The 14,679-nt window shown below is 47.1% G+C and overlaps 1 protein-coding gene across 2 annotated transcripts in view; it reads right to left on the bottom strand.

The window, feature by feature from the left end:
* The window catches only part of slc27a6 (solute carrier family 27 member 6), a 31,478-nt gene extending 18,782 nt beyond the window's left edge, over positions 1-12,696 (bottom strand). Inside the window, exons 1-2 of one of the 2 annotated variants that reach the window (XM_026172707.2) lie at positions 12,126-12,696; positions 8,824-9,033 (exon numbers count right to left, since the gene is read on the bottom strand). In XM_026172707.2, the coding sequence (XP_026028492.2) occupies positions 8,824-9,033; positions 12,126-12,612 (697 nt within the window). In that variant the 5' untranslated portion in view covers positions 12,613-12,696. The remainder of the gene's footprint in view (positions 1-8,823; positions 9,034-12,125) is intronic. The other variant, XM_080304100.1, reaches the window with a different exon arrangement.
* Positions 12,697-14,679: the final 1,983 nt, after the last annotated feature.

Below are 14,679 nucleotides of genomic sequence, written 5' to 3'. Positions count from 1 at the left end.
TCCTGCTGCTACTTCAATCATGAAACTGCTTAACGATCAGCTGATCGGCTTTTCTGTCGCGAGTCCGTGTCTCTAGTTTGCTTTTGGCCCACTTTGCACCAGAAAGAGGAAACCAGCGGCTGAACAACAGCAGCACGTTTAAGCTTGATCAGCTGTTGTTAGAATGTATTTAATATTACTTTCTACTCGAGGATCTTTTTCTACGTAGCTGACGCTGGTAACTGTGCAGGGGCGGATCTAGCAAAGTTTAGCCAGGGGGGCCGATAGGGCATTAACAGGGAAAAGGGGGCACAAAGACATACTTTTCTTTCTTATTCTCATTTAAAATGTCTAGCTTTTAATAAATAATTATCTGACACTCAAAGTTTTAATTTGATGTAAAATGAATAGAAGTCAATTACTGTATATAGTAACTATTACGTCTAATATATATACCCTAGTAAGCTATAGTACTTTTTCCTTTGGGAAGGTACCATCTGTGCAGTCTGCAATTTTGTTGAAGAAAGATGTTGAATCTATTTAATATTTCTTGAAAAATAATTGATTTCTGTGCATTTTTTTTCACACTGCATCAAATTAAGGTTGATTACGTCGATTAAGCATCATGAGGTGGAGCGTGAGGGGTGGTTCCCTATTTTTTATTTATTTATTTTTGTTGTTGCTGGGAGTTGGAACCCTATTAGTTAGGTTGCTTAATATTTATGCTAAGTACTCTTTAAAATACCAGAATAGGGAGGATGGTGCAGGTTTAAGTTTATTAGATTGATCAGTATTGCTGAACTATGAAATATTTTTTTTTGCATACAGGTATAACAGAATAGCTTTAGTGTAGTTGTTGTTTTAAACTTGAGTATGAACTTATACAAAATGCAGCAAGATATTTAAAAAACAGTTTTGTTGATTAAAAAACATTATATCGGATTCATATCGGTATCGGCAGATATCCAAATTTATGATATCGGTATCGGTATCGGACATAAAAAAGTGGTATCGTGCCATCTCTAGTCCGGGGATGGGCGTCCAGGTACACACCGGCTCACTCCTTGGCGGCCGCTTATCGGGGCCTGGAGCCTGGGGCTCGCTCGGGCCCCTTCGGGGGTGGGGTGCCCCCGGCCTCTCGGCCTGGGGCTCGGTCACTCAGGCACAGCTGGCGGCCGGCGGAGCTCACGGGCGCGTCACTGCAACCCCCCCTGGCTTCTGCTCCGCGGCTGCTGAGTGAACCCTCATCTGGGACTCTCCTCAGCTCTTACTGGAACAGTGGCGCGGCTGCCCCTCTGTTGGTCTTCCTTGGTCTCTTGTGTTCTGGGGGCCTCTGGATGTCTGGAGTTTTGATCTCCTCCATACCTGCTTCACACCCTGGAGGACGGGGCTGTGGCCCCCCCACACTCCCTAGCAGATCGTTACATGGAGAAACCTTTGGAATACAAGCGCGCTGATCCACACAGGTATGCACACGGGTGTTCACTGCTCGTAGACCCAAATTACACCTTTCTTGGCTGCTACTTCGAAGCACATCTGTCCTGCGTGCTGCACAACAACATTGAATATTTAGTATTTACTGCTGTTTACACTTAGCTAGATTAATGCGATGGTGTTGTGTTTAGTATGTTGCTTTATTATTATTTTTTGTCTTTTTTTGCTTGTTTTCTATTCTTCTCTCAACAGGTGATCCAGGAGATTTTTATTTTTTTTCTCCCCCCCTTTCTCACTGTCCCTCTCCCCTTCTGTTTTTCCTTTCCTTCTTCTTTCTTTCTCCCTTTCCTATCTCTCACTCATGTCTGTCCCATCTGTAACATCTGAAAATAAAATATAATAAATAATAAAAACAAAGATCGACCAAATGGACCAATACGGCAATGCCACGATGATCCATTTGGCAAAGTAAATCCATTGGGTATCCTTGTTGGTCTTCAGACAACAATTCTGATGGCTAAAGAACCAAATGGGACAGGCGAGAAGAGAAAAAAAAACAAAAGAAAAAAAACAAAAACAAAACAATGGACAACTGGTACAATTTGTCCCAACATATAAATAAGCACCACTCATTAATTAATAATTGGGGGTCACTGCACCTAGTGCTCCGATTATCCCTGGGACCACTGTTACCTTCACCCTTTACACACTCGAGCTCTTCTCTAAGCCCTTGGTATTTCTTAAGCTTCTCATGTTCCTTATTCCTGATGTTGCTGTCATTCGGTATTCCTACGTCTATCACTACGGCCGTCTTCTTCTGCTTCTTGACCACCATTTTGTCCGTCTGTATCTGGAAGTCCCACGGGATCTTAGCTCGGTCATTCTCGGCCAACCTAGGGGCCGTCTCCCATTTTGATCAATTTCTGTAATGTTGCCTTCTGGTAGTGTGATCCCCCTCAGTTCGGACTACTGTCCCTCTCTTTGTTATCATCTAACTACACTTCTCCAGTCTGAATGACATTCCAATGTCGTTGCTGTATATCCTGGTGGTGTGGATCAGTGAACCGATGTCTCATTTACTCTTGGCACACAGCTTAATGTCATCCATGTAGAGGATTGCTCCATTCACTCTGGCAGTCTTGGCTGACTGTTTGGTCTACCAGTAGCTGGGGTTTTGGGCCTCTGGTACTCTTGCTAATTCCTTTCTGTGCCCCACTCATGTATTGAGCCATGTGCCTGTTCATCTTACTGGACCCTGTTCAGGGAGGTTGCTGTGGTCTGCTCTGAGACCGACTAACCAGTAAGCATTGCCGTTATGGGTTGCGTCCTTATCCCATATGCTCTTCCAGTATTACACTGTCTTCAGCCTTGGTGCTGCTCTTCTCATATTGCTCTGCCAATGAGAGCGCACCTTGGCTGGTGCCGTGGAGAACAGCTGGTTTATTCTCCTGCCTGGTGTACCTCTTCAAGTGGCAGGCCAAGGCTGTGAGTTTTTGCTTGGCAGTTTCCAAAGCCTCTGGTATGGACAGCTTGCTTCTTAGGCACCTTCTTCTGAAGATTCGATAGTTAGCTAACCTCCCTCCGTGCTACTTTGATCTTGGTCTCTAGTCTCCTTCTCCAGGTAGGGTACTGCTTCTCATGGCTGTTCAACTTGTAGTCAAGAATCTCACTGCTGTAGTGTACATCAGATGGTTAGCCTCGGTAATGGTTGCAGCAGGTATTGCCCGTAGCTGTCATGATACGTTGTGTGGCAGGCAGGGGAAGGACCCAAGATGCAGGTTCACAGACACGGAGATAAACTCAAAAAACACAGCTTTATTGCTGGCCACGGGAAGCAATACAGAATAAACTAAAACTGGGAAAACTAACGCATGAACTGTACAAGGAACCGAACCACGGGGAGAATTACACACAACATGAGGGAGAACGCGACGCCGAACAGAGGAAGACGCAGACAGAAATACACAGAGGGTTAACGAGGAAAGTGGGAACACACGGGGAACACAGGTGACACAGATAACCATAACGAGACAGGGCGGGGTGAACATAACGCTGACGGGTACAGGCACAGAGGTTCAGACAGGAGGAGAGAGAGCACGGGAAGAACGCAGACATAACGGGCTAGGGAAAACATAGAATAAAGCACAAAGAGAGACGAGGGCTCATAAATACACAGAGGGGCACACAGGGGGTAAGAGTCACGAAGGGAAAACACATGAGGAACAACGTAACAGATCAACCCAGGAAGCATGGCCTAAATAAAGAACAAAATACAAAAATACATGAAAACTAAGAATACTGGGCCCACATGGCCCAGGACCATGACACCACCCCCCCCTAAAGGGCTGGCTCCTGACAGCCCAAACCCGAGAAACAAAAACAGAAAACAACCCACCCAGGGCGGGAGGCGGGGGACCAGGACGGAGGGACCAGAACGGGAAACAAAACAAACAACAGAAAACACAGGAGCACATGACTGTAGTCAAAATAAAGTTCAGGGGGCCGACCCAGAGCCCACAGGCACAAGAGTTCACGGGTCACACGGTCGGGGGGCCGACCAGGCGGGTGGCACAGGTGACAGAGCTGGTCCGGAGGCCGGCCGTGCGGAAGGCAGCGGCGGCGGCGAAGGAGACGGAGCAGTTCAGGAGGCCGGCCGCGCGGAAGGCAGCGGCGGCGGCGAAGGAGACGACGGAGCAGTTCCGGGGGCCGGCCGCGGGGAAGGCAGGGGCGGCGGCGAAGTAGACGACGGAGCAGTTCAGGGGGCCGGCCGCGCGGAAGGCAGCGGCGGCTCTCCAGTGTCAGGCGTGCTGGCCATGGCCCGGTGGGCACAGGACCAGACGAAGCACAGGCCGAAGCCGCGACAGACGAGGCTGAAGACTCGGAGGCTGCTGCAGCTGACGAAGGCTCGGAGGCTGCTGCAGCTGACGAAGGCTCGGAGGCTGCTGCAGCTGACGAAGGCTCGGAGGCTGCTGCAGCTGACGAAGGCTCGGAGGCTGCTGCAGCTGACGAAGGCTCGGAGGCTGCTGCAGCTGACGAAGGCTCGGAGGCTGCTGCAGCTGACGAAGGCTCGGAGGCTGCTGCAGCTGACGAAGGCTCGGAGGCTGCTGCAGCGGACGAAGGCTCGGAGGCTGCTGCAGCGGACGAAGGCTCGGAGGCTGCTGCAGCGGACGAAGGCTCGGAGGCTGCTGCAGCGGACGAAGGCTCGGAGGCTGCTGCAGCGGACGAAGCACAGGCTGGACCAGGCGTAGCAGAAGGTGGCTGGATGGGCTCCTCGGGCCCTCCAGCTGACGAGGCTTGAGGCTGAACGGGCCCCTCGGACCCTCCAGCTGACGAGGCTTGAGGCTGAACGGGCCCCTCGGACCCTCCAGCGGAGACAGGTGGCCGAACGGGCCCCTCGGACCCTCCAGCGGAGACAGGTGGCCGGACGGGCCCCTCGGACCCTCCAGCGGAGACAGGTGGCCGGACGGGCCCCTCGGACCCTCCAGCGGAGACAGGAGGCTGAACGGGCCCCCCGGGCCCTCCAGCGGAGACAGGAGGCTGAACGGGCCCCTCGGACCCTCCAGCGGAGACAGGAGGCTGAACGGACCCCTCGGGCCCTCCAGCTGGAAGAGACGGCTGAAGCAGAAGGCAGTCTGAGGCGGAGAGAAAGCTCACGCCATTCCTAGAAGGCTGAGAAGCAGCCTGTACAGCTGACGTGGAAGGAAGCTGAACGGGCTCCTCGGGCTCTCCAGCTGGAAGAGATGGCTGAAGCAGAAGGCAGTCCGAGGCGGAGAGAAAGCTCACGCCATTCCTAGAAGACTGAGGAGCAGCCTGTACAGCCGACGTGGAAGGGAGCTGAACGGGCCCCTCGGGCTCTCCAGCTGGAAGAGACGGCTGAAGCAGAAGGCAGTCCGAGGCGGAGAGAAAGCTCACGCCATTCCTAGAAGACTGAGGAGCAGCCTGTACAGCCGACGTGGAAGGGAGCTGAACGGGCCCCTCGGACCCTCCAGCGGAGACAGAAGGCTGAACGGGCCCCTCGGACCCTCCAGCGGAGACAGGAGGCTGAACGGGCCCCTCGGACCCTCCAGCGGAGACAGGAGGCTGAACGGGCCCCTCGGACCCTCCAGCGGAGACAGGTGGCTGAACGGGCCCCTCGGACCCTCCAGCTAACGTGACGTGAAGCGATGGTGTCGCCGCAGGGTGCCGGATAGGCACACCTGGGAGTCCAACAGCAGATGCAGGACAAACAGTTATGTAGGCCCCTGGCTGGACTAGGAGCTGAGGAAACACAGGCTGCTGAGGCACAAACCCAGAGAGAGAGAAAACAGGTAGAAAACAGTCTATAGGGCTTAACATCTTGGCATGAAAAACCGTGAAGTGAACAGTGGTAGGGACCACCAGTTCAGAGCCAGCAATCATTAGGTTCCCAGAGTCTGCATCAGTCCAAGGTGGCTCGCAGGTTACTGGCCCAATCTCAGTAATCCTAGGAGAGGCCAACATAAGCTGGTTGGACTTAACCGATGGTAGTGTGCGGCTCAGAGGAGCTGGTTCAACCATACGGAAAACAAGAATTGCCACTCGATCCACAAAAACAAGGCTTAGATCATCAGGAGCTAACTCCTGAAAAAACAGTAAACACACAGGTATGGACCTAACCAATGTCACCGTGGTAGCATGACTGTGGTGTGTTGGATGGATGTGTTTGTTGGAACCTGCACCCGCAGTGATGACTATATTGAGTGGAGAGACAGATACAGGCAAAACGGTACGTAAACCATTAACTGAAGCAGGTGACACTTCAGGCTGAGAGTGAGTGGTTACAACATTGTTCGAGGCTAAAATCTTATCCAGTGATGAGTTCACAGAGACAGGAGAAAACGGTGTCACATTAACCCTGATCTCAGCCTCCATCTCCTGAGTGGAGGTACTGGTGCAAAACAGTTCAGAATCACCCTGTGTATGACCTTCAGGAAGACAGAATTCATATTGTGACGTTACACAGTCCAGGTTACCATGATCAGCATTTATGTTTTCATCTTGACAGGTTAGAGTGAGTTTATGATCGGCGTTCACCGTTTTCAGTTCATTAAACACAAGAGTAGCAGGGAAAACAGGATCACTAGTCATGTTACACTTTAATCCATGATTTGCCAACTCTGCAATATCCTTGCTTACTGTGGCTTCAGAGGGCCCCGGAGTTGAGAAAACACAGTTCTTGAGGTCAGGCTCAGAAACAGATAGCTCAGACTTGGATGGAACCTCAGACATGGTAAAAGACACAAAAGGAAACACCTTCACCCCACTACTCACACTATTACCCTGAGAATCAGTGGAAGTCTCTTTCAGTCTATGTGTAGATTTTGTGGTCCCTGCAGGATTGAGTGAAGCAGTCATAATCGGCTGAGAAGGACTGTCCCTAGCCTGTGGCTTGGTGAATAGTTCATTGCTAGCCATATCACCGGCTAAGTCTGTAGTTACTTCACATGCCGCCCGCTCAGAGGAAACTTGGCTTGACAGAACAGGTTCACTCACCTCCGAGCATCGGGTGATGCGGTGACGACGCGAACGCCGTTTTTTCTTGGCCGTGGGCCCCGTTAACGCGGAAAGTGGAGCCTCCTGCGGTGACGCAGAGGCTGAGGATGCGAGTGTTGGCGGAGCGTCAGGTGGGAGCTCCTGGCAACTCCGGGGGCCCCCAAAGGCCAGGCGTGTCCCGCGGAAAATCTCACCGTAGTGAGGAGCGAGCCCTGGCTTCCCCCGTTGCTCCTCCTCCAGTTGCGCGCATGCGGCGCTCTGCCGCTCCTCGAGGTCGAAATCCATTACCTCCACAGCCTCCTCGTGTCGTTCAGTGGAGGGCGAGACATGCCGTAGCGATGAGCGACGGCGACGTGAACGCCGCTTCCGTCTTGAAGTGGACGCGGATGGAACTTGGTTTTCTGTGATGACTGGCTCCTCGTCTTCCGACCACATCCGCGCCAGAAAGGAAGCGGGAGAAGAGTAGTCCGATCGAGGCAGCGAGGACGGGCGGCCGGTCCGAGGCGGGGCGGCTGGCGGAAGCTCCTCCTCGGAGATAAGCCAGGGCTTCCAGCGTAGCTCATCCTCCCGATACGCTCGCAACACCTGCTGCCGCTCCTCCTCACCGAAGTCAACAGCCTCGGGCATCTCCGTGCAGGCAGGCGGTGGCGAAGATGCGGAAGCTGATGAAGTGTGAGCCAATGGTGTGTCCGTGGTGAGCCTCACCGTTCCGACTCTGACCGCCACTGGCTCATGAGGCGGCGGGGCAACGGCGCGATGGCACGGCTCTGGTGAAGGTGCACGCCCACCGGGCCGCTGCTGCGGACGGAGTCGGAGAGCGGAGACGAGAAGGTCGCTGACGAGGGGGTGCAGCGTCTCCCATAACCAGGGGAACACAGACACGCACACCCCTACCTGACGGGCGAACTCCTCCCGTTCCTCCTCACTGGAACAGTGCAGCCACTTGTCGCACAGCGACTCCACTGTCCGGACAATCTCCAGTCTTTGTGTCGCTGGGTCCGGCATGCTCGCGTCGTACTGTCGGTCCGCGGAGGGGTTGTGAACTGCTGGGTCCATGTTGTGGTCGCGTTCTTCTGTCATGATACGTTGTGTGGCAGGCAGGGGAAGGACCCAAGATGCAGGTTCACAGACACGGAGATAAACTCAAAAAACACAGCTTTATTGCTGGCCACGGGAAGCAATACAGAATAAACTAAAACTGGGAAAACTAACGCATGAACTGTACAAGGAACCGAACCACGGGGAGAATTACACACAACATGAGGGAGAACGCGACGCCGAACAGAGGAAGACGCAGACAGAAATACACAGAGGGTTAACGAGGAAAGTGGGAACACACGGGGAACACAGGTGACACAGATAACCATAACGAGACAGGGCGGGGTGAACATAACGCTGACGGGTACAGGCACAGAGGTTCAGACAGGAGGAGAGAGAGCACGGGAAGAACGCAGACATAACGGGCTAGGGAAAACATAGAATAAAGCACAAAGAGAGACGAGGGCTCATAAATACACAGAGGGGCACACAGGGGGTAAGAGTCACGAAGGGAAAACACATGAGGAACAACGTAACAGATCAACCCAGGAAGCATGGCCTAAATAAAGAACAAAATACAAAAATACATGAAAACTAAGAATACTGGGCCCACATGGCCCAGGACCATGACACGTAGCTACGCAGGATCCAGGTGTCAAGCTTCGCCATGATCCCATCTCTCAGGTCATTTCCTCTCGCACTCAATGATCCTTCTTCCAGCGCGCTTGGGGCTTGGTACCCAATCTCGGATGCGGGTGACGATACACCCCCCCCCCCCCATGACCTGTCGTCCTGGCTCCCCCTTGCTGTAGCATTTGTGTTGTACCTTGTCAATCTCTAACCATATATATATACACTCACCAGTTGTTCCTGACGTAAAGATGTAGAGTGTAGGAGTTTTGAGAGAAGTGGCAGCATGCAGTGCTGCTGGTACAGGCTTCTCAGATGCAGATTCAAGCTTATCCAGCAGAGAGTGCACCTCCGTGTGTTTGGTCCAGCTCCTCATTGCCCACACCTGGATGTTGTCCGACAGCAGACTGTTTAGGATGCCATCCAGGTCTTCCACTAAGTCTAAGACATAGAGACACTTATATCATAAAAGGTTACCTTGACTTTGCTTACTCCTGTAAACTAAATTGATCCTAAAACTGAAAATTTAGGTTTAGGAAGGTTTGATTGCAAATGTACATGTACAAATGTGTTTTCTCAGTGAGACGTAGAAGCATCTTGCAAACAGGAAGCCAATTATATACCATGACACTTAATCTCACAGAATAAAACGTTTAATTGTAGTTTATGGATCATTATGTGCCTTTTTTTTTTTTTTTACCTACAGTGCAAGTAGTGACTGTAGGTGAAAATGGAACTGCATCAGTGTTTGCAAATATCTTTCTGTATGACTGACCTTAAAATTCCTGCAGGAAGTTTTTGTCAGGTACCTGAACGGAAAGGACTTAAGTCACACATGTAATGGTTTCTTCACAGTGAAGCTGTCTATGTATTCCATTATTCAGAAGACAGAATTATAGAAATAGTAGAAGCAAAACAATATTTCTAATAATTGCAAACATAATTTGTAATTATGTTAGCATAGCAGCCATTTCTTCAGCATAAGAGAAAGTTGGTAATTTGTTTTGTTTTTTTAACCTATACACTACGTGTCATGAATTTAAAGAAAGAAAGAAAGAAAGAAAGAAAGAAAGAAAGAAACAGGAATCCTTGGACACTGCTCGCATAATAGACAGGTTTTTGACGGGGCTCCCACAGAAATGCAAAGCAGAAGGTGAAGCATCGGCAAATATGCTTCCAATAAGAAGATTTTACTGTAAAAACAAAGGCGGGGCCTAGCAAAAAAAAGTCTGGGTTCACAATTTAAAGCTGTTCTACGGCAATGGAGGTTGATCAAGCCTTGAAAGCTGGTGCTGCTGGATTACTAACAACCCCCTCTGTCTGTATAAAAGCAGCGTTGGCACCCACTGTGTGGTACCATACCCGAGTGAGCATCAGCTGAACAGTACTTTACAGCAGAAAGTGGTGTGTTGCTACAAACATGCTGAGATTGTAGAAAGATTGCCAAGGGTGTGCTCAGCTGTTAAAGCTGCCACAAGGTGGCTACTTTGATGTGTCAAAGGTTTAGAATACATTTTGGTATATAAATTGATATAAATTGATTCTCTGATTTATTTTTTAACTCCAACTACTTATTTGTATTTTGCTTTCATTTCAGAATCCAATGAGGCATTAAACTGCACGATTTTCAATAAAAAACTTGAAAAACTGGGGTGTGTAAACTCTAAAAACTAACCACGGTTGTAGTGAGGACAGCATTTCTGACAACATCATGTTTGTCTGGTTGAGCAATCTGTCACTCTGTCACATGATTACGACATGGTTAATCCAATTAAATGTACAAACAGGAAACTTTCAGTGAAACTTAATTTGTATTAAACATATATTTGCTTATCACCAATTTTTTTGATCCATCCATTGAATTTCTGAATAAATTCCATCCCAAAGCAGATTTGTGGATTTGTGGAATGATCTATATTTAAATTGCAGCTAACATTACACAAACTTATAAAAATCTTACAAGGGATCAGCAAGTTACAAGATTTTAATGAGGAGCTATTAAGTTCATCAAATTTTATTTTGTCATCTATTATTCATGTGTTACTCACAGGTGTTGGTTCACTTGTGAGTTCAGGGAAGTAACTAAGTACACTGAGTCAAGTAATATGCATAAGTAGCATTAAGTACATATGATTTTCACTTAAGGCTACTTAAGGGAAAAGTTAATTAATCATGACATCCATAAGTGAAAGTAAGCCAGGTTTGATACCTGCAGTTCAGAACATGAAAGTTGTCAAAGATGTGCCTGACTATCAGAACTGGGAAAAGTTACAATTACACCAAAACTGCATGCACGTTTTAAAACGTATATCTGCCATTAATAAATCCGCACTTTAGTGTTGCGGCTTCATTACTTGGCCAATTAAACTTTAAAGAGGCCTAATATGAAACATTATTCGCAGTACTTGAGAGGTGAAATCCTCACGTGTTTTACACTGCTTAACAAATTCATTAGCTCGCCTGTCGTAAAAACAAAGAAAAGGAAACAAATATTTTACAAATTTGTCCAAACTTGAAACTGAATTCATGTTTTTATACCAAAATTTGAGTAGTCAGAAATGAATCAACCATAACTTCAGGTGCTATTTTTATGTTCAGAAATGCAAGTATATAAATGAAATGTAAAATTCATGAACAATAACAATAATTATATTTTTGCATAAACTATATCATATAATGACTTTTCCTGTGATTGTTTTTGATTTCAGTACGTTTTTACAGGGAATACATTGTAAAGACAGACAAAGCTCTGGTGGAGGGTACCAGGTTACTTGTGGCTGGTGGTATAGCCAGTCAGGAGAAGATAGCCAAGACTGCCCAGTCCCCAGTGTCCACCCTTACCTAACTGGAAAATGTGGTAAAACTGGTAACAGCCAGCATGGGTTCTGAAGATGCAGAAACCCTGGTGGACAGCATACCTGTTTGTTTCTATACTGGCAAATATCTGCTACTTTATTTGTGTAAATTTGCTTCTTATGTAAATCTACAGTGCTTAACAAACGTATTAGATCACTTCTCCTAATAAGAAGAAAACAAATATTTTGGAAATATGTCAAAAACGTGTTTAAAACAACAACAAATTCACATTTTAGACCCGAATTTCAGTCTGCAGAAATTAGTCAAGCATTACAGTCAACCACTAAAACGTTTTTTCCCTGTTCAGGAAAGCAAGTAAAATATAATAATAAATAATAATAATAAATAGTAATAAAATGTAAATAAAATACCATTTAAACTAATGGACGATAGAAATGATATTTTAGCATTAATATATCATTTTGAACTTGTACCTACTAGTGGATTAACTTAATTATAGAAACACACACAAAGCTTACTGGCAGAATAAGCTCCTGTGCTACATTGCAAGGACAAATTTGAGACAAAAATAAAAGATATTGCGTAATATATATAGAGAAAACTATCAATACACAATATTAAAATATCGAGAAAGAATGTTGAGTGCTGTACATGAAGATAAAACTGTTTCTAGAGCCACTGTGGTGTATACCGCTTCAATGAAATGAGACTTTTACCTGAACCAACTATTAGAGTTTTAGCTCCACAGGAGTTAAAGCAGTGCAACAGAGACTTGGACTTGATGTTAGTGTTGAGGAAAGCAACCGAGCAGCCGACCTTCGCTAACCCGAACCAAACGCACAAAAAGTCGGGCTCGTTGTTCATGAGCAAGGCAACGCAGTCTCCTTTCCTCAAGTTGGCTTTCTCCAGGAACACATTTGCCAGTCTATTGCTACGCCGATCAATGTCCCGGTAGGTGTGGACGTTCCCGTCGTAGATTACAAACGGTTTGTCCGGGATGCGCTGTACCTGCTGGAGGAACCTGTCCAGGACCGTGCGCACGCTGGAAGTCAGCTTGAATACCTCCAGTTTCACACCGTATCTGACGACTTTCTGCAGAAAAAGAAGATCTCTCCAAAAGTATGGGAAGCAGAGTTTTTGCAGAACATAAACTGATAAAGCAAGAGCCACGAGAACGGACAGACATCCCAGACACAGAGTCATGCTCACGGCTAAGGACCACGAGAGGAGAGGAATGTCACACTGAAAGGTAGCCACTGCGCGCCCTTCAACGTCCCAGGTAATAAACACGGTGTGGCAAGTGGCGTAACAGGGACCGTCCAGAAATGTCAATTTCCGCAACATAAGAGTAGAAGATCACAAATGCTGCCTTCAAAATAAAAGGTGATTAACTTACAAAACATCACCTGTGGCGGTTTGCTTTTTCAAATGATCTCTCACGCATGCATGGTGTTAGATGGAAAGAAATTAAGATGCATGTGAAGATTGTGAGACAGGAAGCCCTGAATGCATGTGTAAGACCTTGGTGTCAGCAGATATTTTATATTAAAGCACTCTGTTCACAAGTGGCATCCCCATCTTTAATCAGGATTTGTGAACTTCCATCTAAAATCATACCGCCAATAACCAGGATAACTGTTATTTAAATAACTAAAGCTACTGTGCAGTACAAAAGGAAAATATGCTCAAGACAAATGTATTTAGCCTGAAACTGTTCAAGACAGAAGCCCCGAATCGCATTTTATTTTGAAGGGCAAACTTAAATATTTCCTGTTTTACTGCCTACTAAAATCAACATGACCGCGTGTTTGTGGAAGTGAAATCATGTGACAGTTGTTGTGGAGATGAGTGGGAGGGCATGCTGAGCCTCACCCCTTATTTAAAAAGATAATAGAACGACTGTATTCTGGAAGTAAATAGTGAGAAGCGGCTGGTACATTCTGTCTGCAATGATATAGCACAGCTGAAAGTAGTAGGGAAGTAAGGAAACCAAAGACAATGAGTTATTTTGACCTTCCGCTGCAAATAGCCTCATGTGTCTAAACTCCACAATATTGAACAAAACATCAGTTATTTGGTATATTAAGTAAGACCACTTTTAAAAGATATCACTAAATTTAACTACTGTAATCGTCTCCGCGAGAGGTGGATAAAAGAGGCTATGTTAACAGCAGTGTTGGGACTAACCCGTTATTAAGTAACGCGTTACAGTAATTACGTTATTATTGTGGTAACGAGCACGGTAACTAGTTATTATGCCAAAACCGGGAACGCGTTACTCGTTACTGGGATTTAAATAGGCTCGTTATTCGTTACTTCGTGTGGCGGCATCGCGGAGCTTCCACAGATTCAGTAACATTAGCAAGTGGTGGAGGCCAGCAGGTGGATGAAGGAAAAGGGAGGCAGGAGCAGAGACCCGAAGCAGCCGCTGGTCCGAGAGTGTCAGGTGAACTGAACTTCAGGTAAGAAGTTATGACCTGCAGTCCATCTGGGTCAGATATGAACCAAGTTTAGTTGGAGTTTATTTTCGTTATGCTGACTTTTTCGTACTTCGTGCTAGCTAGCATGACGGAGTTTCTATACAGCTGGGTGGTGCTATGTTACTGATGTTGAACTTTATTTTGTTCATAAGGTTAATTATTAGAGTTGCCAACCGTCCCATAAAAAACAGAATCGTCTCGTATTCAGAGAAAATATCATGTATTTCGTATTTAGGTGAAAAGGAACAGTTTGTCCTGGACTTCAGCTACAATGAAAAAGACACAAAGCTGCAGTTATTCTGTGTTTACGCTGCACAGCTGCCTCTTCTTCTCTCATCCTCTCACCCTCTCTCTCTCCTGATTCTACTTCAATCATGAAACTGATCAATGATCAGCTGATCGGCTTTTCTCTCTTGTTTATTTATCGCCCACTTTGCGCCAGAAAGAGGAAACCAGCGGATGTCGCGCTAAACAACAGCTGCACTTTTAAGCTTGATCAGCTGTTGTTAGAATTTATTTAATATTAATTTCTAGTATCAGCTGATGTTTGCTGGAGCCACAGCTGTAAACCTGCTGGTCATGATGTCGGTTTGGTTATGTGATGAGAGGGAAACATGAGGATGAAACCAGGAGATGTCCTTACTGGATCATCAGAGCTGTGATGGAGAAACAGGTTTACCTTTTAGTTAACATGAATGAGTTGAAGGGAAGTTATGAACTGTTTCTGAGAGACAAATAACACCAGGATCCTTTTCTAAGTAGCTGACAGCTGGTAACTGTGCAGGGGCGG

This window comes from Astatotilapia calliptera, chromosome 7 (assembly GCF_964374335.1).
Source record: "Astatotilapia calliptera chromosome 7, fAstCal68.1, whole genome shotgun sequence".
Taxonomy (NCBI): domain Eukaryota; kingdom Metazoa; phylum Chordata; class Actinopteri; order Cichliformes; family Cichlidae; genus Astatotilapia; species Astatotilapia calliptera.
Note: the sequence above shows the minus strand (reverse complement) of the source record. Positions and strands in the feature narration are given on the sequence as shown.